At 36.5% G+C, this 27,508-nt stretch overlaps 1 protein-coding gene across 43 annotated transcripts in view; it reads right to left on the bottom strand.

Annotated features, from left to right (window-relative positions):
* The window catches only part of PTPRD (protein tyrosine phosphatase receptor type D), a 2,170,985-nt gene that overhangs the window by 198,765 nt on the left and 1,944,712 nt on the right, over nt 1-27,508 (bottom strand). For 31 of the 43 annotated variants that reach the window (XM_053204229.1, XM_053204230.1, XM_053204243.1 and 28 more), the window contains 2 exons: nt 3,528-3,716; nt 1,519-1,536 (listed from right to left, as the gene is read on the bottom strand). In XM_053204229.1, the coding sequence (XP_053060204.1) occupies nt 1,519-1,536; nt 3,528-3,716 (207 nt within the window). Of the gene's footprint in view, nt 1-1,518; nt 1,537-3,520; nt 3,717-27,508 lie in introns of all 43 variants that reach the window. The other 12 variants (XM_053204233.1, XM_027047108.2, XM_027047097.2 and 9 more) reach the window with 2 other exon arrangements.

Genomic DNA, 27,508 nt, shown 5'->3' with positions numbered 1-27,508 from the left:
TGAAAAGCCCCGCAAAGCGAAGGTCCGCTCAACGTCGATTCAATCTTTCGCTAAGGTGCACAGACAGAAAATGATGCGATGAGAAAAACATATAGAGATTATTTCTTTTTTACATCATCAATGCTAGCATAAGAAAACAATTATCTCTTTTTCCCAAGCAAGACTTCTAGTCATAATTAATACTCTCATTTCCTAGACTAATAAAATGAAGATGGGTGAGGCTGCTTCAAGGAAGTATGGCTTTTAAATCAAACAAAAGATTAATTTTTGGTGTGGTTTTGTTTTGTTCCATTTGGGTACCAAAAGTGGCGCAAAAGATAGGTATGCTCAAAAAAAACCAGGCCGGGTTTTCAAGAAAGTCTTCTGCTGAAGAAAGGCAAAAATACGCAGCGAGTACAAAAAGGCTGCACAAAGCAAAAAATTAAAATTAGTCATTATATATCATGAAAATATTACTTAAAGAAACAAAACTCCCTTAAGACATGCAGATTTTTAAGAAAAGAAAGACAGTTTGCCACGACTTACAATCATTTATTACATTTGCTGAAAAACAAAGAGCAGTTGAATTAGAAGGTTTTAAAAAAGTTAAAAAGCACGGCCTACGCCAGCAAGGAAGAACCAACCAGCCACTGCTTGAGGACCTCGAGACGGATCCCCTAAGACACCCATCAAAATCCACCAGTGGGATTAGCAGTGTGGTGTCACAAAACCCCAAGAAAAATCCAAAACAAGAATTCTAAAAGAAATGCACACTGAGTCAAAGTATGACAAACCAGCAATATCACATACCACCAAGAATACGGAGCACCTTTTGTTTCCATAGCCTGAAGGACAGAAGACCCAAAAATCCAGAAGTGAGTAATCCAAGAAAAAAAGAAGTGGGGGGAAAAAAGCATTGCTGTCAGGTTGTAGGCGAGTGGGATCAGGTGGAAAGGGGAGTCATTCTTTGACTTTTAAGACAGTAAGAGAAAAAAGAATTGAAGAACAAAAGCAAAAACCTTTTGAAAGATAAAGACAAAAAGCAGATGTTCCAGGCTGTCTTCTGCATGTCTGCCACTGTTCTCCAGACCATCTTGGCTTTGGTCCAGAACAAGAACAGCTAAGGAAGAAAAAAATGATCTTTTTTTTTCTCCGGTTGGACAAAAAAAAAGGAAAAAGAAGAAAAAAAAAAGAAAAAAAGGAAAAAGGAAGAAGAAGAAAAGGAAAAAAAGAGGGACAGATGGTACGCTGTGACTGGTCTGTGGTCTAAAGACCTGGATATGCTTTCTTTGAAGCATATCACAACTTAAATAATCATCTCCATAAATAAAGAAACGAACAAAACAAAGAGAAAAGAAAGAGAAAAGGAAAACTCACAATATGAGAGTCACTGATCATAACCAAACAGTACAAAGGGGAAAAATAAAGTTGATGGACATATTATTGGAATGAGTTTGAAAACAAGACAAAGATGGGAGTGATGACAGGACAGAAAGAATGAGCAAGATCATTCTGTGAACGTTAGTTCAGCACTCTTACCTCTTATTGGTGTACCACCTGGGTGGATAATATGAATGCAAATAAGATTAGAAAGAAGAAGCATTAGTACGAGAAGGAGGAGGCTAGGGCTGGGGAGAAGAATTAAATTAGATTTACAGAATTAAATAAGGTCTTAAAAGAAACTTGAATTACTATACTGGTAAAACAGGAATATATTAGATAGTATTATTAGATTATAAAAGCAAGTTGCATTATACCACAGAGGGCAAAGACCACAATAGGCAGCATTGCTTTTCTCAGAGAAACAACTGAGTTCATAGGTCTGGGGTCATATAGGATTAGAATTATATCTTATATGCCTCATATTCTTAAAAAAAAAAAACCCAAAAAACTAAACGATACTTTTTAAAGACATAGTTTAGGAAAAATCCTGGCTAATCTGTTTAAGTATATATATAGGTACGCATATATATATACTGTTATAGGAAATACTAATGACTAACTGGAAACAAACACTGTTGATTGAATATCTTATGCTACTCACTATGCTACATTTGTGTGATATAACTTGTGTATTATTTTATTTTTGTACACAGTGTTCTTACAATAACGGATCTGTGGATGTGTGCGTGTGCGCGCCACTACCGAGATCTGGTGTCTACACTGACAGTTAGTAAAATGCATGCCATGCATTTTATTAATAATAAAATAATAATAATAATAATAATAATAATATTCTGGATATGGAAATTAGTGAGGGTGAAGTGCGCTTCAGAACTAAGCACTTACCAATAGATTCTGGAGATTTAAATACGGAGAGAAGAAAGACAGCATAAAAATATTATTATATTCCTTATAATTTGGTACAAATTTTTCAGAGTTAAAGCTTTATATACTAAATCATCTATGTTACATGTGAATAATTAATTCTTTATTTACAATAACAGAATGCTAATCTACACAATTCTGCTGACAACAAGCAAAAAAGGCAGTTAACAAGACGCTTTAACATCACAGGACAGGTCAAAAGCTGAGAATTCTGGGAAGACAGGCAGTTAAACAACTTAGAATTCTATATCAATATAACTCCCAACGTCAAAGTAAACAGCTTATTACTACATGTCCCGGTGAAATTGCCTAGGGACAGGCTCTAAAACTTAAGAAATTTAGAATTATCTCTATCTTTAATCTAAAGAGAGCAAAGGGATGAACTTGGGATGGGGGTGGGAGAGGGAGAAAAGGGCAGCCAGGGGAAAGAGGAGGAAGCAGCAAAAGCTGGAGTCTACACCAAAAGCAGACTTCTGTAGATCCAGTCACTGGAGGGTTCAAAACTCTTTAGTGTGGGCGCACACTACTGTGGCTTATGTGTAGAAAATGCTCACTCACAAGAATATAATAATAATATTAATAAAAATCCCCTCCTTGCATTGGTATTTGGTAAAGGACTTTCGAAAAAATACATCTGGTTACTCATGAGATAACATTTCTGTCATTTATGTATTAGTGAAAAGAAAGCAGATGTGACCAAACTTAACTAAACTTTGGTACTTTGATGAGTTCAAATGCATAAGAGACAGAGAAAACACACTTTAATAAAATTGAATCATTTTGGTGTTTAATATGAATATTTTGGTTTTTAATGGATACAACCATTGGAGCTCCTTGCAAGTTCTGAATGAAGTCCAATGTTGAAATAAATTTGTTTCAAAAGAAAACAGAGAGAGAAGAAAGAAAGAGGAGAAAATGGAACCATCAAATACTGCAGAAAAGCAGTAAATTAAAAAAAATCATCAAAAATACAGTCACAGCAGTGAGCAATGTGGATTAAACAGAAGCTGCAAAACACACAGAGAGAAAGACAGACTCTGAAACAGGCTATGACATCACAAACATGGACAACACATTAAATAACAGAGAAAGAGAAGAGGGAGAAAAATCAATACCTAAAAATTAAAATTAAATCAAATCAAATTAAAATAAAAATAAAGAGAGAGAAAGCTAAAAAAAAAATTCTCTAAGAGTTAGTGGAAACAGTAACAAGACCCTACCTGATCGTAATTGCTTAATACGGCCATTGTTGTTGCTTGTGTCGACGGGCAGGAAATCTTTAAACCAAGTTATTTCTGGATCCGGATTCCCACTGGCTGCACAAAGCATGGTGGCAGTGCGTGTACGCTCAACCACCTTCAACTGTGGGCCCATGTCAATGGTAGGGAAGCCCCTGGGAATTTGATCCTCTGCAAGACAAAAGGTGATACAAACATGTCAATAAATCAGATACCCAAAATTCAAGAGCTATTGTCCATTAATCTTTCCCCTTGCCTTATTTGGCATTTGTTGAGAAGCTAACACAAACCAGGCAGCATTGCATTATTAGATTAGGATACAGTCACAATGTTGTTCCTGGCCAGGAGAATGCACAGTCTATGTAAGAGACCAATACTCTAACAAAGAGCTCAGATACATGTGATAAAGAACATGATGAAAAACCACATCTAGTTCTAGGATCGTGGGGGAAGAAGAAATTATAGAATGTGTGCTGGAGGAGGTCAGTGAGGTCAGCTTCAAATGAGACTCTGAAATGGGCATTAAGAACAAGTGGAATTGGCCAGAAAGATGGGAACATCACAAGGATAAGCACTTATCTGTTGAGGGAAAACGATGGGGTCCAGTAGAGCTCTTTTGGAGAGCATCTGGGGAATAAGCAGATTAGCTGGATTAAGTTACCTCATTTCTAATCTGCTGTTTTTCTTGTGATTTTTAAGTAAGACTCTGTATTTTTTCATAAGGGTCAACTTCAACCTGAATGAATTTCTTTTTCTTTTTCTCTCTCTCTCTCTCTTTTTTTTTTTTTTTTGAATGAATTTCTTTGTAGGGAGTTTCCATTAATCTGAAAATTGTCTGAAAAAGACTCCCTTACAAAAGAAGAAAAGAAACTCAGAAAAAGCAACACAAAAGTGTATATTCCTCAGAGTAAGAAAATATTTTCCTCCATTCCAAAGGCCTATACCATTTTCAGTCATTAAGAGTTCAAATTCCTAAATTTTGAATCCTCAACTCATCCAAAGTTCACTTCTCCCTATCCTATATCAAAATTGTCCCAGATCTTGGATCTTGAGAAGTTAAATTCCTTTTAAATCCCCCAAGCATGATGATCGACATTAATAACTTACATTACCAGTTCTTCCAGCCAGCATTAGAAAGGTATATTCTATCTTGAAGAAATTTTTAATTTGAAGGAATTTTAGTTATATATGTGATTATTATCCAAATTAGAACTTAGCAGTTTGTTTGAAAACCACCATAAAATAGTTTGAGTTCTCACTGGGTCTGGGATTAATTTAATCAACTGTCCCTCATGATCTTTGATTAATTTTCATGAGCCATCAATTCCAAAATTACTCAAAAACACAAACACCAGTGAGAAAAAAAGTTAGAAATCATCAAATAGGGCATCTCACTTCTCCTAGGATGTCACCTGCAATTTATGGTATGACCCTATGAGTATTGCTGAAGTCTGCATTATAATTTCTAGGAAAAAGGCTCTATTTTGATGCTTCTGCTGTGTTGTCAGTCAAATATATGTGTCCTCTACAGCCTCCCCTCTATCATTACATGATAAATTCAGTCTCCTAAATTTAGCTAGCAAAATCCTTTTAAATCAGGCCCCATTTTTCTCAATCTCTCATGGATGATATCCCCCATAGCAAAGTTTCTTCTGTTCACACTGTAACTCTTACCATTTTCTAGACAAATCATGTACAATAAGTACTCTGGGTCTCTGGAAAGCCATGCAGCCAAAATCACCTTCTTTATAATAAAAACCCTCTCAAATATATGTAATATTTTCCTCCTCAGAGCTATTGTAGCAATGAATAACTAAAATCCATTTTCTTGTATTTATTATTATGAGTTTATCTCCCTACACTGTGAGTTCCTCCAGATCTCATTTATATCCAAATCCCTTGTCATCAAACTAGCCTGTATTATCAGACTTTTCAGAGAACCTCCAATGATTCCCAAGCCTAAATAAGAATATAACCTAGTGGTTAAAAAAAGAAAAGAAAAGGAAAGGGAAAAGAAAAGAAAAGAAAAGAAAAGAAAAGAAAAGAAAAGAAAAGAAAAGAAAAGAAAAGAAAAGAAAAGAAAAGAAAAAGAAAAGAAAAAAGAAAAGAAAGAAATATGTTTTTCTACTATATATAGTAGGAAACTACTTCTGGTAAAGACTTGATCAGAGAAATAGTTCAGGACTACAGAGAGAGATTTTGAATGTGATTAGTGAACAAATGTCTAACTATTATCAAAGAATAAAGCACCCAATAAGGGGAAGGTTTCTCTCAACAAGTCCAGATTGTTATAAGAGAAACTGGGGAGGCAAACAGAACAGGCAGGTATGGACCCTAGCTCTTCTGCAGGAAGATTGTGAAAGACCAATAGATGTTGCTAAGGCAAGTTGGGCTTGACATCTAAATTCACTAGAGAATTATTTACCTGTCCCACCAGCTAGTTACAGCTGGAGACAAAAAAAGTTATAAAAACAATTCACTACGATGAATTAACATTTTACTTAGGTTGAAAGATTCTTTCGAGGAAGCAGGAATACATCCTGTTTATGTGAATGCTCACACATCATCAGCCAAGCAGAAGGCCTTTAGAGGACAAAAGCCAGAAACAATAGTTAAGGATGAAATTTCAAGATGGTTTTTCGGAGCTCCAAGGGAAAGTTAACAATTACAAATGGAATAGAGCATTTTGCAAATTAGGCTAATTTTGATAATGTACTCCAAATGAATTTCATCAGTCTGTTCTTTGTGACTTTAAGTTTCGTCAATATGATATATTTCTACCTATAGCATTGTTCTAATATTACTTGAAAAAAAAGCAGATAGATCAATAGCCATTGTATTACACACATCATATTAAACATCTCGCTTGGTGTCTAGTGACCCAAAATGCTTCAAAGCATTTTACCTGGAGTGCTCCAAAGTCAACTACACTGGCTTAGTTACCTAGAAATGAGTTTCTTAAAAAGCTCTTAGATTTTGTTATCTTTTCCATATTTAACACTACGAACTAAGGTTCATAAAAACTCACCTTGAGATTCCCGAGCTGTTTCTCTATTTCTCAGGGCATTGTATCTACCCCCAGGCATTTAAATACTAGTTACATTAGCATGCATTAACACTGACCCAGTAGCCATTACTTTTCTTCTACACGTTCATCTCTGAAGAACCACACCACTATTCAGTATCAAGTGGCAAGTGTCAAAGACTTAAGATTGTTGAGCCACTTACTGAAGGCTCTTACTAAAGAAATCTAGAATTAATAACCATTTATAAGAAATGAAATCCTCACCTTAGGGAGAGCTGACAAAATTGACTTCTGCCCTATCAAAAGCAGTCTAATACATTTGCATGACCTTTCTTTTCCTTCTTGGCTCATAAAGAACACTCCAGAGCCCCCTTTTCATATACATAAGTGCACAACAAAGATAATCTTTCTTGCATACTAATCGGACAGAGGATGTAAAGAGTGCTCCTTTCCTATTTTTAATAAGGGTAATTAAATTCTATCCATCCCCCACCTTTGCACAGAATCTCTTTTGAATGTACTTTCTTCATTAATTTTTCATGAGAAACATCACAATGTAACAGATTCAAATAGCCAGAGCTCTTATATGTTGACAGTTGTGGCTTGTTTCCAATTTGACTGTCAGGTATTTGGCAATAAAACTCAGCATTCAACATAAAATGAACTGTAGAAATAATGAAATTTCTAATTGGAATGCTTATCTCAGTGGGTGTAGTTTAGAAGATGTTAATTGCTTTCTTTTTACCTTCTACATTTATTAGTGATTTATATAAAATTGCTTTGGCCATTTGATAACATCAACTTTGACAGCTCATCAAATGTGTAGTACCAGGAACTTGGGGGAAAATCAATATCTTTTATATCTTAACCACATAAACTTTTACAGAAAAAAAAAGCAGCTATCAAAAATTAACAAATCGTCAATATGTTAGCAGCTTTAAACTTTTACATGAGGTAAAAAGAAAAACATTTTGTCCTATTCATTAATGTGTTCATTAAGCTTTAAAGTGCCTTACTTATCACTGTTCCATATTAATATTCAATCATGCAGAATTAGCTACTAATTCATCAACAATTTAAATCAGACTTGACCTTCACAAAGCCATTTGGTCTGTCATTTTGAGAGGCCATTAAAGGGCAGATTACTACATACTTGTGCTTAGTGAATCATAGAAGTTAGACATATTTTGTTTGGAATGGCAGCTATAATAGACCTGGAAATATAGCATATTCGTTGAATCCATTTGGTATCATAATGAAATATGCAGATATGAAACTTACAGTTCCATTAAGGAAAGGGAAACATGAACATCAGCGCTGTTGAGAGTTAACTTCCCATTTCTCCAGAACTTGTGTTAATAACCCCTGACATACCCAGGACTTGAAAGGAATGTATAGGGAAATAGTCTGACATGGTTTTGTAAGGAGTCATGCTTTAGGTATCTGTGAACGATCAGATACAAGCTTTTGCATAATTTGCTCAGTTAAACTACTTTCATTGTTCATCCATAAATAATTTTAATGATTTTTTTAGTTGTGCTCTAATTCCACAAACACTGAACCTCTTGTATTTGTTAGGAAACCACACAATTAAATTGCCTGCTAAAGCCATAGCCTCCATCCAAGGTGGCCAAAGCAGTTCTTCTTGCCTATTCTTGCTGGGACATGAATGAATGCAAACATACAGGTGTTCTGACTCTGGTCCCAATTGATTAAAGAAGTTTTCAGTGAAAGACTATTTGCTGCGGTGCTACATTTCCAATTTATCACATCAATTACATCAACAATATGCCTTTACAAAAGCAGTATTAAGAGATTTGGCAAGTACACTCAATCATTTAAAAATTATGGATGATGTAGAGGTTTTGATGAGAAAGGTAGTGTAATAAAGCAAAATCAGAAACTTTAGTAAGAGATAAGTAGATTATTTTTTTTTCTTAGAGAACTCAACCTCCTGAATCACTTTTCTGAGTACCAAACAATTCGTAGTGGCTCCTTTTAAAAAATCTCTCAACTGGTGTTATCAATCAATCCCTTAATAAGTCAATGAGTAAGCTTGAACTCATAAGCTCATGGAGGGCAGGGCTTTGTGATATTTCCTTTGTAACCAAGACAGTGTACAAGAAATATTTGCAAGTACATACGTTTAGGGAATCTCGACAAACATCTCAGCACTCACTCATGTGGTATCTCTGAATTCCTATTGGGTTTATTTCATATCATTCATTTAAACAGTAAATCATTCTTTGTTTTGTGGCTATATGCTTGGCCTCCGCAATTTGGTTCTACATCTAAGAGACATACAACTTTCTTATAACTTCTATTTTTTACGGTGTATTAAGTAGTATGAGGCTTCCAGACTCACAAAAATAGTCTTTAAGGGCTATTTTTATAGTCATAAATTTTATTTCATTAGCAAACAATCTTCGTTGGTTAAGATGCACAAGTCACGCTTGGTTCCTTTTATAATTTGGTGCAGTTACTGCACTGGGAACACACATTTCAGTTCCTGCTATCTAATTCTATAGAAAGGCTCTCTTCATACACTACTTGTAAGTTCCTACAAGTCAAAATGCCAATCACATAACAAAAAAAAAATACATGTAAACACAATGAAACTCAAAAGAACCCACAGAATATGGTACCAAAACTCTGTTATGTCATCTTTAGAAAAATGAAATTATTGATGTTCAAGCAAATGGTAAAACCCAAGTGAATCACTCAGTTGTATGTTGGGGCAATCACTCAGGTCATGGTTCACTCACAAGAGCAAAGATTTCTCAATGGCTATGTATCTTAAATTTTAAGTGTGCTCACAGTGTAATCTTCTACAAGCTCTAAAGTTTTGTTTTTGTTTTGAAGTATGAAGGGATTAAGGAAAGATTTCATTAACAAAGGAAAGGCCAAATGTTAGATGGATCATATTTGGAATATTTTCTTAGTGGTAGACCCTTTAAATATATTGCAAGGCATCTCCACCTGTTAAAGAAACAGTACTAATCTGTGCCACACAAAGTATGTTTTTATACTTAGGAAAAAGTGAAAATTCTCTTGAAAAGTTGAAATATGGTGGTGGTCAGGTGGTCACATAACAAAATATTTTCCTATTTATGAAAACTGCATTAAATTAAAAGAAAAAAGAGCTTTTGAACTATCAGTTTGAAGAATCTACTGAGCAGGCAATAGATGGTATAATTCATTCTATAGATATTTATTAAATGCCTCTGTTGTGCCAATTGTGGGCCAGGCACTGGGTATGAAGTAATCTAGAGAACCTTTATATTGTTGTGATTTAATTAAATCTGCAGAATAATTAGGTTCTTTGGGAGTGAGAATAGTACCCAGCTCATAGATGGGAGGACTGAATGAGATAATGCAATAAATGTGGCTAGCACTGCCTGGCACTGGTGTCTGGCATTTTGTAAAATATTAGCATATCTACACTTACTCAATCCCAAGATCCTATGATAGATTTACAGAACAGAGGCATGTGACTCCAAGTCTTGATATAACAAAAGCTGCAACAATAAATTGTAAATGGGGAATATTCTATGCAAATCATAACAAAAAAAACCCACAAGGATTATCTAAACATGCAAGTGACTTCATTTATTTTTTATGTTTATTTTATTTTTGAGAGAGAAAGACAGAGTGAGAGCGGGGCAGGGGCAGAGAGAGAGGAAGACACAGAATCCAAAGAAGGCTCCAGGCTCTGAGTTGTCAGCACTGACCCCAATGCAGGGCTCAAACCCACAAACCACAAGATCATGACCTGCACCCAAGGCAGAGGCTTAACCGACTGAGCCACAGAGGCACCCTGACATGCAAGTGAATTTAGAAAGCAATATCTGCAATCAAGTAACTTTTTCAAAGCTCATAAAAGCCATCATTTCTCCCTTTGAACAAGGCTTTACGTTCTTTGATTAATCAACAGCAGAAATAAAACAAATCTATATTGTCATATGATGTTCCCCAAAATGAACTAAAACACTAGCTCTAAATATTTGAGACAGAAAAGCTTTGCTGTGAATGACAGAAAACACTGAAACCATCCGAGCCTTATTAAGGTTCCCTGAGATAGGCAAAGGTGGTATCATAATTACAATCTTCTGTAGACACAAAACAAAGACTCAGCAAAATTACTTGTTCCAGATCACACATAGAGCAAAAATAAAAGAAAAGCTTTTAACTCTAGATTTGGCATATTTGTACTTCAGCATGCTTCCTCTATGCCAATAGGTGTTCATTGAATATTCATCAAAAACAGTGATAGAACTCTTTATCAAAGTCAACCTATAATGGAAGGCACAACAAAAATGATTTGAGTAGTTGCTTATTTTTAATTTTTTTTTCAAGCAGAAAGGACTAAAGTTCCATGGAATGTAATGATAATTTTAAAAACAGTTCTGCATTTCAAAAATCTTTTTATATATATTAATTGGCTTCTCATTGGTTTAGCATTGCTTCCAGATAGAGACAAATATTTGCCATGTATGCTAGCCAATCAAATGTGCAGGAGAAATGGAAGAGTGTGAAAAGGATGATAAATATCAAATAATTTTCTCTAGAGAGCTCAAATTCAGCACTGTGCCCATGTCGTTAACCCTTCTGTAATTTCTATTTAATTATCTAAGAAGGGTTATAAATGTTAGAACTTTGGTTCCGAGCAGATGCCAAAAGACAGGACACTAGACATCAGCAGACCCAACATATCAAGTCTATGACCTTAAGCCACACAGCGGTCTCCCTGTAAGATGGGAGCCAATAATGACCACCCCAAATATCTTTGTCTGGGAGAGGAGACAGATCTGGAGGGTTACTGGTTAGAGTATTTGCTACTTTGTTGAACAGCAAATGAGTTTTCAAGTCATTATCTTTCAGAATAAACCATGGTATCAGGCTACAAACAAGAACCATTTCTTTCCAGAATACAGTCCCTGAAAACGGAGAAAAAACATTTATTATTCTTTTCTTAAAGAAAACAGTGTAAATAAAGCTTTTATTTTCACCATTCCAGATGCAGCAGGGTATAATTTGTACTGTTTTGACATCATGACTGTATTATTCAAAATCAATCTTCCTGCAAGTGTATTGAATAAGGGACTGAAAACAGAAAACTCCAAAGAAAAGAAGTAAAAGCTAAATCAACGTTTTCCAGCAAAGTTGGACTCCTGGGCCATTATCAAAATGATATTCATATGAATGAAATTGAAAAAAATTATATAAATAAAGTAGTTTCTAATTATAAGTTAAAGGCTACTCTAAGAAAGAAGTTATCTAAAGTAGGACAAAACTGCCAGTTAATAAATGATAACCAAATGGAATATTTAATAAATATAAGATCTGGCCTCCAAAAGTAATTATGAACAAGATATGATGAATATTTAGTCCAAGATCCTCTTTGCAAGTTATTATGTACAGATGGTATGCTTGTCTTAATAAAGCTATTAAATCAATCAGAGAAGCTTTTATTTCAGAGTGGATTTAGGTATCTCTTAAGGGCGCTTACGGGGCACTAGAATCTCCAAAGATTTCTCATAGAATGATGCCATGAAAGAATAGAAAATTGGACACTGATCAGCTGACAGGAGCTTTATTAGCAGCTACTAAATATTCAGCATACTAACCAACTACCCACAGAGCATCTCAGAGCAAAGCTCCATTTTCTGAAATATTCTTCACATGTTGAGGATGTTGTAAGGCATTCTTGGCAGAGATAAAGCAAACTTATTTAGAAGTAATGTATGCAATTATCCTACAAATCACAAAGCAATAGTCTACCTAGCAGAACACAAACCCAGTTGGTTTATATTATTTGTATAAATGTGGTAGCTGCAATGTCACGTGGCTTTAAGTTAAGTTATTAGTTATTTGTGTTTGGGTTTAGCAAATGATCACACTTTTTGTGATCCAAAATTAGAGGCATTCATGGGGATATAGAAGTATCCTCTCCTACTTAACAACATTATTAATTCTTGGATGTTTAAAAAAATATTTAGGAATCAGGATGATGCTTTTATTCCCTTCCCTGGAGTGCAAGTCTCATCAAAATAACAAAATCTAATGCCCATCTACTTTCACAAATCTCACTGCTTTCTATTATTTTTAATAATAAGCTGGTGTCATAATCAAAAGTTTTTGCCATAGTTTGAATGATAAAATAAATAACATTTTTACATAAATTTCTATATAAGTCATAATATCAGTTTTTTTAAGAAAAGAAAGGCAAAAATGCACAATGAAGGTGAAGTATAATATTTTAATTACTGTGTTTTTAGAAAGAGAGACACAAAGACAGAAATAATAAACATGGAAAGGGATCTGGGTTTGGCTCCTGCCTCCATTAATTGCCAGCTTTGTAAAAGTCAAAAATTCTAATGAGCTCAAATCAAACAATGCCCAAAAAAAGATTAACCCTGGCTGTTCCACTGTACTGTGGTGAATGTAACTGTAAATAAAAATTTTAAGCTATCAATTGTTGTATAAAAAGGAAAACGAGAATAAGCTATGTGTGGACTGGCAGTGAAGGCATTGGTGTGAACTCATGTTTCTAAAAACATACACACCGATATAAAAATGAATACAATTGTAAATGAGTGTGCATGCACACATACATTCACTCCTTATATACACTTACTAAACACATCTTCCCTGTCTGTGTGAGTCCAGAGAGGCGAGAAGCAGCAATACCTAATAGCGATGGCCACACACAGCATCTAGAGCTTGCATCGGATTCTCTAAATATGACTGTCTAGTAAAAGGAAGCAGAGCTCCTTGAAGAAATCACTGATTACATTCAGTACTGGGAGAAGAAAAAAGTACAAGCCATACTTAAAATATCTGTTATGTACGCAAGTGCTCGAAGAATGACAAAGACGTGTTGAAAAGGCAAAGATGCCAGCTTGATGGGGCTCTCACTAGACCAATGTGGGACAATTTGAACATCAAAGTACATATACAAATTATAATATATTGAATAAAATAAAAATACATGAGTCCATACTGATATAAATGAATAAATAGAAAAGTTTCAGGAGGAATTACATATTTGCATACTCCCAAGGTAACCCCTCACTGGCATTTATTGAATAGAAAGGACAGTAACTTTAAAATTGAGAAGACTCACAAAAACAACTTTAAGAGAATGAAGTTGACACAGATAATGAAACAGATCAAAATCATGTGTTGAGAAAAACATAATATCACTTCCATGATATTTGTTATAGATTAAATGTTTGTATCCCCTGACCTGCCCCCCCCCCCCCCATTCATTTTTAATCCTAACGCCCAATGTGATGGTATTTGCAGGTGTGACTTTTGGGAAGTGATTAGCTCATGAGGATGGAACCCTTATGAATGGGATTAGTGGCCTCGTGAAAGAGATGCCAGTGAGAGCCCTTGCCACTTCCACCTGAGGACACATATTCAAATGATGGCCCTCTGTGAACCAGAAAGTGGGCTCCAACAAGACACCAAACTGCCAGCAACTTGATCTTGGACTTCCCAGCCTCTAGAACTATGAGAAATAAATTTCTGATTATATGCCGCCCAGTTTATGGCATTTGGTTATAGCAGCTTGAACTGAGTAAGACAGTATTATTGCCAAAGATTCACCATCTAAATATGCTCAAAGCAAGCATCAGCAAACCCCAAATGAGCACATTTTATGAGATAACAAATTTGCTATCTTCAAAGCTATCAAGATCAGGAATGTCACAGGAAAACTTGAGTAACTCTTTCAGATTGATGATTAAGGGCAAAGTGTAATCCTGAACTGGAGTCTTTGACGACAATCAGAGCAATTTGCAGAGGACACGTGGTAACTCCCGGATGGGAGAACTGCCGCAGTGCAATGTGAAGGCTGCATGGGCATGGCTGCATCAGTACTTCCCTCCTGGTTCTGAGGGTTGCGTTGCAGTCAAGTGGGAGAATGCCCTTGTTTGGAGACCTACAGATATTTGAGGGTGATAAGGAGGCTGTCATTAATTTAATCCCCCAAAAGGAAAAGTTCTTTGTATTGTAATATCCAGTTGTTTTTTTTTTTTACTAAGACTGGGATTGTTTCAAATTCTAAAATTATATAAAAGTAAATTATTATATTATCATAAATAAATGAAATTTTACAAATCTTCAAATTATCTCATTAACATCTCAGTTGTACTAGAGTTACTCCCAGGGCTTCTGAATAGCTGCATGTACTCAAACACTTTTGTCCCAACTCTGAAGAATCTTCCTAAATACACATTCATTTGAGGTCCTCTTGAACACGAAAACTAGGTAACTGACATTCCAGCTGTTACCAATTTTATACCAATGATGATAATACCAGAAAATCATTAGGACTGGAAATACATAAATTCCTATAAAATTAAGACTTACAAAATTCAATTATCAATGCTGAACAGTGAACAAATTTGAGTGATAATTCCAGAGCAAGGCAAGTTCATGACAAGAAAATGCAGAGATATCAATACAGTAAAAAATTTGTCAGATTTTCTTTACAGAAGTAAAAATGTGAAGTGGATAGGCCTTTATTAATTTTCTCTGAAATCATCTGAGAAACGTTAAGATAGAAGGTGAACTCTGCTTCCTTCTAACCAAAAGAGCATCCACTTAACATCCCGGTGTCTCAGAACTCCAAGTGTCGTTTCTCAAGCCAGACTTCTGAAATATTTTCAGAGAAATTTACCTTCCCTCAGCTCTTCACAGTTCTTCCCCTAGATCTACAACACAGTAAAAAACAAACAAACAACAACGAAAAAAAAAACAAAAAAAAACCCTTGCCATTCTGGGGTCTTTAATCATTGAGAGAAGTGGGCAATAGCACCAAACACAGAAATAAAGTGATTCAGATATGTCTAAGTTTTTTGGAAGAGAACATTTCACTATTGTACTCCTCAGTAGCATTGCTCATAGTTTTAAAGGCAAACTGTGGAAGGTATTTGTCCTATTTGAAGGGAGAAGATAGATTGAGAAAACAGGTAAAGGCAGTTTTCTTCAGGGAATATCTTGGAAAATAAAAAGATCAAATCTTAAATCAAATATTATATATAAAATGTTTCACTGCAAAGAATGAAAACTACATGACCACACAAAGAAACCTTTAAAGGTAACCTATGTTTTAAGAATGTATTATATATCTATGGAGGATAATTTCCCCTATATGCAAATAATTTTCTGTTTATATGCCAAAAGTGAGCTTCAATTTAACACCAAAGAATTACCAAATGGGGCTAGTTTATATTTGTCAGTTTATGAGACTTTTTCTTAAGTCTTTGGAATCACAAGTTACCGATGTATAGAAACTACCCAAATCAATTTATAAGTATAATTTTTCAAAATTTTTGAATATTCCTCCCTCTTTAACATAAACTTACTAAGTAAAACAATACCACATTTAAATGTAAACATAGGATAGAAATTTATTCAGTACCTTTTGATATATTAATAATATTAATGTGCTACTTAACAGGAAGTCAGACATTTAGAAAATAACAGATAGAAGAAAAGCTACCAACAATGACCAAAATCATCACCAAAAATTACATGAATAAAACCCATATCCTCTGCTGCCAGAAGAGGTACCAGTCCTCCATATATAAAATTCAAAGGCTCTTCTTCAGTACTAGGTTAAGCTCAGCAAATGACAAAAAGTGTTTTAGGCAACCCCGAGGGAATTACATGAAGAACTGTGGTCTTTTTTCTAAAAACATATAGAAGGTAAAGGAAAGTTTTAGTGATAGAGGTAAGTGTGTGGGCACTTAAGTGACGACGTACTTGTGTGTTAGGAGGGTAAGCTGCATATCCAATTTGCATATGAAAAATATCCTTTGAACTACAGTGTAAAAAATGCACTGGACAGGGAAAAAGAAGGAAGTATGTAGGAAGGCCAATTAGGTGAGATAAGGGCAAACTTACACCAAGTAAGTGGTGGGGGAGATGGGAAGTGAAGAGATTTGAGATTTTTTTTTTTTCAGCTTTATTGACAATACCTAACTGATGCGTTTATTTGTCATGTAATGGGCAAATAAAATTGTAGGATATTTAAAGTGTACATTGTGGTGACGACATGTGCAGATATTGTGATAGTTGAGAATAACTGGAAGGTCAATTTTACATGGCTCAGTGGTATTTTGAAGGTGGGGAATCAGGGAGAATTATCAGGAATGCCTGTCTACAAACGTGATGGATTCAATAATATATTGCTAGGATGTCCTCCCGTTAGGGAATAAAGTCACCTATCCGAGGCACCTATGTAATAGATGATGTGTACCCCTGCAGGCTGGAGTCTGTCTTTTCCTCACCAGCGTAGCTGCCCCAGAATGGAGCACAGCACCAAGCACAAATTATCTGCAAATGAATACTGATCCATATTTACTTTCAGGAACTGGCAGAGGGGGCTGGTAAATATACCCTTTGCTTCCTTTTGTGCTTTGTCTCAGAGTGAAGGCAGAACAGACTGGCTCTACCTATACCAAATGAGCTCAGTATTCTCACTGTGGATGTGTCAGGTAATTCCTGGGCACCGGTCTAGAATGGTATGGAGATACCCACGGATTTGCATCAATTCTCCCCACCAACAGCTAATTCCTTCAATCTGAAGACAGCTGGGTATGTCAGGGTATTTTCTCTCTAGCCAGAGGAGAAATTCAGTAAATATCAAAGTATCACAGTGAGTGGCCTCCTGAATAAGAGAGAAAATAATCTGAGTTACACTCCTATGAAGACAAGCCATTTCGAATTTCCTTAAAGATAAATCATGGCTGTTACATTTTAATATGCTACATGCCAATTAAATAGGTACCAGTTTCCAATGACAAGATACTCAGTAGCAATACAATAAACCTTTTCCTTAACATCCTGAAAACAACCCAGAGTTGTTCATTTGCATTTAGTTACAATAGAGTGACATATTGTTACAAATTTAGAAAACATACAATCTCTAATTCTTAACAAAGTGACAGCAACTTGACAAGTGAAAAAGTCATCTCAGCCTTGAATTCACTGGCATAGAAAGCCCACATATACCTCTGTTCTTCCCACAGCACAAGTGGATGGTTTTTATGTTTACGGCAAGATTAATGCTGCTTCAATTGCTCAATGATGATGTCTATGAGACTGCTGAGTAAATAATCTGCATTCACTAAAGGAAGTAAGAACTTGTATTTCAGTCACTGATCCCTAAAATAACTAAAGCTATTTAAGTGTTTATTGTTATAAAGATAAAATAATATGCCATACAGCTTTGTAAAATATACATGACAGGTTTCATGGGCCAATTATAATCAAATGGGCACATTCTATAGTTTCTGAGGAATTAGAAAAACATAAAATATAATCAAGAATGTTTACCCAGTGGGAAAAAGACACTTCCAATTTAGTTTTTTCTAATGGCTATCATATCCCCCCAACCCCCAGCCCCCCACCACCATGACCATCTTCTCCTCCCCAGTGCTGATGAACTGGATATGAAGGCCCATAGACTTCCATTGACTGAAAAGCTATTGGGCACATCATATGAATTCAGTTGTTTGAATCATGACAGATCTGCTTCTTGGCTAATGCAGCTAAGTCACACAATAAAGCCAATCTCTCCAGCCTCATCCCCATTCTCCTCCTCATTTCCCCCCTCCCTCCCTCCCTCCCTTCCTCCCTTCTTCCCTGGTGATTTTCAAGTGACTCTTAGGTATATGTCCTCCTCCTAAAGCCTAAGCTACTTTCCTAAAACATGGCAAGTAGGGTTCTAGGAAAACAAAACAAAACAAAATAAAACAAAACTTCCTAAGATGTCAGTTTTCCTGGTGTGTTTTAATATGATAGAGATTTTAATAATCATAATCATAATCATAATCATAATCATAATATAGAGATTTAGGAATATTCTAGCTATAATATATTAGTTTTGAAATACTTATCTCCTCAGTTGTAAGTAAAAAAGTTGTAGAAGGTGTAAGGCTAAATTGGTTCACCCTTTCTCCTCTTTCATTCCTAGACATAATTTCTTTCTTCATATTTTGAATGCATTTCCTGGCAGGGAGGACAATATTTATCTTAATACTTATATTCCACCCCATGTCAAGGAGACTACTGTTTGTTCAGACACACAGTGACACATTTCTGATCATTTAACTTTTAGTTATTCTGTTCAACCCACGGTGGATTTCATCAGGGGTACCAGCTACTCCAGGACCCCACTACGGTAATGAGAAGAACTATTTCCTTTTGGGTTACTCATCAAAAGGTAGGTATTAAATAGAAAATGTCTCACTAAAATTATTTATAAATTATAGAACATGAGATAATTCTGAGAGGAACTAGACCACTCCGATAAAATATATAATACTAGATCCTAGAACAGAGTCAACTATAATAGATTTTATCACTGATTTTCAGAAAATAGCTATGCAGATCAACTAAAGTCAAAGCCATGCTTTTTGGTAGATGGTCTGAAGTGTTTAACTCTTTTCAATGACAGAATCTATAAAGACGTTACCTCATTCTGTTACCAAAGTTCATGTATTACAACTGATCAATCACAGTTAAATGTTCTCACTGTGTTTTCCAGAAGCCTTTTGTTTTAAATGTAATGAATGAGATGGATTCTTATTTTTAACCTCTTAATAGTTTTTCAGGTTCTCATTATTATATTCATACTTGATGGCATACATACTTAATTTCTTAACAATCCTGTTTGAGAGGGAATCTGACCCATTTCATGCAAACTCAAGCTGAAATTATGGATGCTCACCTGGACCTCCTCCATGTAGAGGGTGCTGCCCTATCCAAGCACACAGATCTATGCTTTTTTTTAAAATTTTATTTCGTTAATGTTTATTTATTTTGTTTATTTTTTATTTTTTAATGTTTATTTAGTTTTGAGAGAGAGATGGTGTGAGCGGGGAAGGGAAAGAGAGAGAAGGAGACACAGAACATGAAGCAGGATCCAGGCTCTGTGAGCTGTCAACACAGAGCCCGATGTGGGACTCGAACCCACGAACTGTTAGATCATGACTTGAGCCCGGGTTGGACCCAACCGACTGAGCCACCCAGGTGACCCAATGTTTATTTATTTTTGAGAGAAAGACAGAGCACAAGCAGGGGAGGGGCAGAGAGACAGGGAGACTCAGAACGTGAAGCAGGCTCCAGGCTCCGAGCTGTCAGCACAGAGCTTGATGCAGGGCTCAAATTCATGAACTGTGAGATCATGACTTGAGCCAAACTCGGAGGCTTAACGAACTGGGCCACTCAGGAGCCCCTATGGTCCTTAGTTTTCTTAAGGAAATGTGCAAACATGCCCTTAACACAGATCGTTGTCGAAATTTAAAACTCTCCTTAACCAAACATCCGGTTTTGCTTTAACCTATACTTACCAAGGATCTCAACTTCAAACTGATGGATAAAACCTATCACAACTTGGCTAGTGAAGCAGTAAGTATGGATAATTAGCTGAAATAATGCAAGCTCACCCATTCCTTCACATAACATAAACATGATCCTTTGATTAGCTAGAGGATCAGAGACTGGAATACCAAGACTATTTTCTGTTGTTTGCTAGTAAACAAGTTTTACTGGCTTGTCTTTAGGTATAATTCCCCAGGTTACACTGAGGAACCTGAAGAAGCAGTAGGTCCTATGAAGGTGGAGAGAGTTAAACATGTATAGATGCAGAGGATGTGATTTACAACATGACAGTGTCTTTTTTCTGAAGAACTGTGGGAGAAATATTTTCCCCCTAGATTCAGTCTCAGGACTAGTTGTGATTTTTCTGAAGAACTGAATTATTTCTATTAGAGATACTGTGCATAGGGCTGTTCTTTATCACAACAGAGCTCTTCAGGGACTTAGAGCTAAACTATTGTTTACTTCCAGCACAGACACAGAAGCCCCCTAGTGTGGGCTGTGTGTTCCAAACGTACTGCTCCAAAACCACCACATTTTATCTCATCACAGGGAACATTCTTCTGTAAATTAAACTTATATCTCTTTGAAGCAAGGTTATAATAGATGGAAACAAACACTATAAATCCAATCTTTCAAAAAATATGACCAAAAGAGATGATGTCCAACATGTCAAAAGACATCCAAACAAATGAGTCGATATTGTCCACAACAGTCTATGAGAAATATTCAAGTTACCTGCAGTTACCATAAACGAAATCCAAACTCATCAAAGTGAGCTTATGAGAGTATGGCGTAAAACCTTTGACTTGATGAACACTAACTCAAAGAAAGAAATTAAGAAAGAAGAGATGTTAGGAAGGGATAAAGTGACTTTAGTATTTTATTTTTATTGAAGGTAAATCACTTCAATTAAAATATTCATTCCACAAGAAAGTTGAATGAATATATCTACTGAAGACATGCAACACACTTACATGTTTTTTATATAAAGCACATTCTTAAATTATCTGCAGAAAATTATATTCACATTTAGCAAACATTAGGTGGCAGGCACCTTTTGTTCAATGTAGCAAATATGTGTGGGACACCTCTCAGATTCACCACATGAAACAGTGTTTGACACTTGAGGGCTCCAAGAGCAGTTTCTCAAAAATCTTAAAATATAATGGTGGAAACACGCATGTAAATGGAAGGGAATATGTGAAAGAATAAATTGTTAAGGGAGCACAAATGGGTGAGTAATGGATTTTGCTGGGGATCACAGAAGCCAGCCTAACAGCATGAATAGAATTTTGATAAACAGGAATGTACTCAGAGCCTTTGAGGGACAGGAAAATGATCAATGTACAGAGATTAAATAGGTGGTAGATTCAGGGTGAGCATGGCTACTGCTTGGGTGCATTTGTTTGGGGATAGATTGAGGAATACCATGTGGCAAAGCATGTTGAAGCATGATGCAGGGATGGTCAGCTGGTTCCAACAGTGAGAACCTGGGAGGGTTGTAGACTTCACTTGGCAGGTAGCACAGAGCTGAGTCATTTTTAACAGAGAAAGTAAGAGGAAACAGTTCACATTCCAAAACACAATCTTTGTCAAGGGAGTTTAGTGGTGGGGGACAAAGAGCAAGAACAGTTAGAAAGTTGCCGTATTCCCTTTAATGCAAGTTGTTTGGATGCAACTCCTGGAAAGAGAAAGGAACAGATGAATTAGCTACACAATGAAAGAATGTTCCACAGGTTTAGGAGTATTCATTTTATTTAAGTATTCTGTTTAAGTATTCATTTTATTTAAGGTAAAAGTATGTCTCAAGTCTAGTTTCTTAGTTCTTTGGTGAACAGCAGGTGGCTGAGCAGGGATGGATGCTACCAAATATAAGAGGTGCAGGAAGATATAGGAAAGCTCAAGATTTGAAATACACTTTTGAATGTCAGTCATATGCAAGTAAAAGTTGGAATCATATGAACGGGTGAGATGACCCAGGGAAGAAGCTACAGTGAGAGGAGTATGGGAATTACCATATTTAAGGGGCTCTGCGTGATGAAATAACTTCCTTTAGAAACTCTGATGTGTTGTATATGTATTTTACTCATTATATCTTGTGGAATACTTTTCTATGCTGTGTCTGTATATCAAGTACTCTCTTGACAAATTCTTTAGGTTACTTTTCTCATAGAGTAGTATCTTTGTTTATCCTATTACATAACAACAAATGTGATGGGTATGTACACTTTTCAAGAGTCACAGACTTTAGATCTATGTAGACATAAGTAAAAACATATGTGAATATTTACCTTGTAAGAAGGGGCATATGAGAAAACAATACAAACTTTGAGAGAAAAGATGAAGTAAAACAAAATAAATGAGAAATAGCCCCCCCAAAGAAAATTATTTAAATAGAGTATAAAATTACTCAAATTGCATATTAATTTAAAAAAACAAAACAAAACAACAACAACAAAAAACAATACTCTAATGTTAACTTAGGATATCAAGCCAACTTTTTTTAATCATTCCAAAAGAAGGAAGATAGCATTATTAACTCTTGAGTCAAGCCATGTAATCATCTAAAGTAGATGCCAATGTTTCTTTTTTTTTTTTAATTTTTTTTTAACGTTTATTTATTTTTGAGACAGAGAGAGACAGAGCATGAATGGGGGAGGGTCAGAGAGAGGGAGACAGAGAATCTGAAACAGACTCCAGGCTCCTAGCTGACAGCACAGAGCCCGACGCGGGGCTCGAACTCACAGACCGCAAGATCATGACCTGAGCCGAAGTCGGCCTCCCAACCGACTGAGCCACCCAGGCGCCCTGAAGATGCCAATGTTCCAAGCACTTCTATCTAGTTTATCTATATTCTGATCTCCATTCATGTACTAATCCGAAACATCTGAAAGGAGAGTAAAAAGGGCCAGTCAAGTGAATGCAGGACTGCACTACTAATACAAACCTCATTGGTCAACTTGAAGGGACCAAGCTCAGAGCAAAAAATCATAACGGAGACATTTAGAGTTGAGGGAAACAAACAGAAGGCCTGTCCACTTTTTCTTGTATTTCTAGGAATTTGAAAATTAAAGGTTAAATGTATGTTATGTTATTTAAAAAATTCACAATGTTTTTTTTTTTTTCTTTTTCTTTTTTTTTTTTTTGGAGTTCAACCAGATTCTCAAATCTTTTTTTTTATTTATTTATTTATTTATTTATTTATTTATTTATTTATTTTTAATGTCTGCTTGTTTTATTTTTAGTTTTTATTTTTTTCAATATATGAAGTTTATTTTCAAACTGGTTTCCATACAACACCCAGTGCTCATCCCAAAAGGTGCCCACCTCAATACCCATCACCCACCCTCCCATCCCTCCAACCCCCCATCAACCCTCAGTTTGTTCTCAGTTTTTAAGAGTGTCGTATGCTTTGGCTCTCTTCCACTCTAACCTCTTCTTTTGTTTCCCTTCCCCTCCCCCATGGGTTTCTGTTAAGTTTCACAGGATCCACATAAGAGTGAAACCATATGGTATCTGTCTTTCTATGTATGGCTTATTTCACTTAGCATCACACTCTCCAGTTCCATCCACGTTGCCACAAAGGGCCATATTTCATTCTTTATCATTGCCACGTAGTACTCCATTGTGTATATAAACCACAATTTCCTTATCCATTCATCAGTTGATGGACATTTAGGCTTTATGCAGAATTTGGCTATTGTTGAGAGTGCTGCTATAAACATTGGGGTACAAGTGCCCCTATGCATCAGTACTCCTGTACCCCCTGGGTAAATTCCTAGCAGTGCTATTGCTGGGTCATAGGGTAGGTCTATTTTTAATTTTTTGAGGAACCTCCACACTGCTTTCCAGAGCGGCTGCACCAATTTGCATTCCCACCAACAGTGCAAGAGGGTTCCCATTTCTCCATATCCTCTCCAGCATCTATAGTCTCCTGATTTGTTCATTTTGGCCACTCTGACTGGCATGAGGTGATATCCTGAGTGGGGTTTTGATTTGTATTTCCCTGATGAGGAGCGACGTTGAGCATCTTTTCATGTGCCTGTTGGCCATCCGGATGTCTTCTTTAGAGAAGTGTCTGTTCATGTTATCTGCCCATTTCTTCACTGGGTTATTTGTTTTTCGGGTGTGGAGTTTGGTGAGCTCTTCATAGATTTTGGATACTAGCCCTTTGTCCGATATGTCATTTGCAAATATCTTTTCCCATTCCATTGGTTGCCTTTTAGTTTTGTTGGTTGTTTCCTTTGCTGTGCAGAAGGTTTTTTTTATCTTCATGAGGTCTCAGTAGTTCATTTTTACTTTTAATTCCTTTGACTTTGGGGATGTGTCAAGTAAGAAATTGCTACGAGTGAGGTCAGAGAGGTCTTTTCCTGCTTTCTCCTCTAGGGTTTTGATGGTTTCCTGTCTCACATTCAGGTCCTTTCTCCATTTTGAGTTTATTTTGGTGAATGGTGTGAGAAAGTGGTCTGGTTTCAACCTTCTGCATGTTGCTGTCCAGTTCTCCCAGCACCATTTGTTAAAGAGACTGTCTTTATTCCATTGGATGTTCTTTCCTGCTTGTCAAAGATGAGTTGGCCATACGTTTGTGAGTCTAGTTCTGGGGTTTCTATTCTATTCCATTGGTCTCTGTGTCTGTTTTTGTGCCAATACCATGCTGTCTTGATGATTACAGCTTCGTAGTAGAGGCTAAAGTCTGGGATTGTGATGCCTCCTGCTTTGGTCTTCTTCTTCAAAATTACTTTGGCTATTCTGGGCCTTTTGTGGTTCCATATGAATTTTAGGACTGCTTGTTCTAGTTTTGAGAAGAATGCTGGTGCAATTTTGATTGGGATTGCATTGAATGTGTAGATAGCTTTGGGTAGTATTGACATTTTGACAATATTTATTCTTCCAGTCCATGAGCACAGAATGTTTTTCCATGTCTTTATATGTTCTTCAATTTCCTTCATAAGCTTTCTATAGTTTTCAGCATACAGAAATTTTACATCTTTGGTTAGATTTACTCCTAGGTATTCTATGCTTCCTGGTGCAATTGTGAATGGGATCAGTTTCTTTATTTGTCTTTCTGTTACTTCATTATTAGTGTATAAGAATGCAACTGACTTCTGTACATTGATTTTGTATCCTGCAACTTTGCAAAATTCATGTATCAGTTCTAGCAGGCTTCTGGTGGAGTCTATAGGATTTTCCATGTATAATATCATGTCATCTGCAAAAAGTGAAAGCTTAACATCATCTTTGCCAATTTTGATGCCTTTGATTTCCTTCTGTTGTCTGATTGCTAATACTAGAACTTCCAACACTATGTCAAACAACAGCAGTGAGAGTGGACATCCTTGTCGTGTTCCTGATCTCAGGGAAAAAGCTCTCAGTTTTCCCCATTGAGGATGATGTTAGCTGTGGGCTTTTCATAAATGGCTTTTATGATGTTGAAGTATGTTCCTTCTATCCCTAATTTCTCGAGGGTTTTTATTAAGAAAGGTTGCTGAATTTTGTCAAAGGCCTTTTCTTCATTCATTGACAGGATCATATCGTTCTTATCTTTTCTTTTATTAATGTGATGTATCATATTGATTGATTTGCAAATGGTGAACTAGCCCTGCATCCCAGGAATGAATCCCACTTGATCATGGTGAATAATTCTTTGTATATGCTGTTGAATTCGATTTGCTGGTATCTTATTGAGAATTTTGCATCCATATTCATCAGGGATATTGGCCTGTGGTTCTCTTTTTTTACTGGGTCTCTGTCTGGTTTAGGAATCAAAGTAATACTGGCTTCAAAGTATTTAATGTCCCCTGCAATTACCACATTCTTATCAATAAGGTTGCTTATGTCTGTGAGTAATTGTTTTATATATTTGGGGGCTCCCATATTTGGCACATAGATATTTATAATTGTTAGCTCTTCCTGATGGATAGACCCTGTAATGATTATATAATGCCCTTCTTCATCTGTTGTTATAGCCTTTAATTTAAAGTCTCGTTTGTCTGATATAAGTATGGCTAGTCCAGCTTTCTTTTGACTTCCAGTGGCATGATAAATAGTTCTCCATCCCCTCACTCTCAATATGAAGGTGTCCTCAGGTCTAAAATGAGTCTCTTGTAGACAGCAAATAGATGGGTCTTGTTTTTTTTATCCATTCTGATACCCTATGTCTTTTGGTTGGCACATTTAGTCCATTTACATTCAGTGTTATTATAGAAAGATATGGGTTTAGAGTCATTGTGATGTTTGTAGGTTTCATGCTTGTAGTGATGTCTCTGGTGCTTTGTCTCACAGGATCCCCCTTAGGATCTCTTGTAGGGCTGGTTTAGTGGTGAAGAATTCCTTCAGTTTTTGTTTGGGAAGACCTTTATCTCTCCTTCTATTCTAAATGACAGACTTGTTGGATAAAGGATTCTCGGCTGCATATTTTTTCTGTTCATCACATTGAAGATCTCCTGCCATTCCTTTCTGGTCTGCCAAGTTTCAGTAGAGAGATCGGTCACGAGTCTTATAGGTCTCCCTTTATATGTTAGAGCACGTTTATCCCTTGCTGCTTTCAGAATTTTCTCTTTATCCTTGTATTTTGCCAGTTTCACTATGATATGTCATGCAGAAGATCGATTCAACTTATGTCTGAGGGGAGTTCTCTGTGCCTCTTGGATTTCAATGCCTTTTTCCTCCCCCAGATCCAGGAAGTTCTCAGCTATTATTTCTTCAAGTACACCTTCAGCACCTTTCCCTCTCTCTTCCTCCTCTGGAATACCAATTATGCGTATATTATTTCTCTTTAGTGCATCACTTAGTTCTCTAATTTTCCCCTCATACTCCTGGATTTTTTTATCTCTCTTTTTCTCAGCTTCTTCTTTTTCCATAATTTTATCTTCTAGTTCACCTATTCTCTCCTCTGTCTCTTCAATCCAAGCCGTAGTTGTCTCCATTTTATTTTGCAGTTCATTTGTAGCATTTTTTAACTCCTCCTGGCTGTTCCTTAGTCCCTTGATCTCTGTAGCAAGAGATTCTCTGCTGTCCTTTATACTGTTTTCAAGCCCAGCGATTAATTTTATTACTATTATTCTAAATTCACTTTCTGTTATATTGTTTAAATCGGTTTTTATCAGTTCATTAGCTGTTGTTATTTCCTGGACGTTTTTCTGAGGGGAATTCTTCCGTTTCGTCGTTCTGGATAGTCCCTGGAGTGATGAGGGACTGCCGGCACTTCCCCTGTGCTGTCTTGCATAACTTGTGTTGGTGGGCGGGGCCGCAGTCAGACCTGATGTCCGCCCCCAGCCCACTGCTGGGGCCACAGTCAGACTGGTGTGTGCCTTCTCTTCCCCTCTCCTAGGGGCGGGATTCACTGTGGGGTGGCGTGGCCCATCTAGGCTACTTGCTTGTGGTGCTAGGGATCTGGTGTATTAGCTGGGGTGGATCGGTAAGGTGCACTGGGGCTAGAGGGGCAGGCTCAGCTCACTTTTCCTTCGGAGATCCACTTCGGAGGGGCCCATCTTCCATGGGCCTCTCATCTGCGCTTGGCTCCGGAGACTCCGTTCTG

The sequence above is a fragment of the Acinonyx jubatus genome, chromosome D4, assembly GCF_027475565.1.
Source record: "Acinonyx jubatus isolate Ajub_Pintada_27869175 chromosome D4, VMU_Ajub_asm_v1.0, whole genome shotgun sequence".
Classification (NCBI taxonomy): domain Eukaryota; kingdom Metazoa; phylum Chordata; class Mammalia; order Carnivora; family Felidae; genus Acinonyx; species Acinonyx jubatus.
This window is presented reverse-complemented; position numbering and strand designations above follow the sequence as displayed.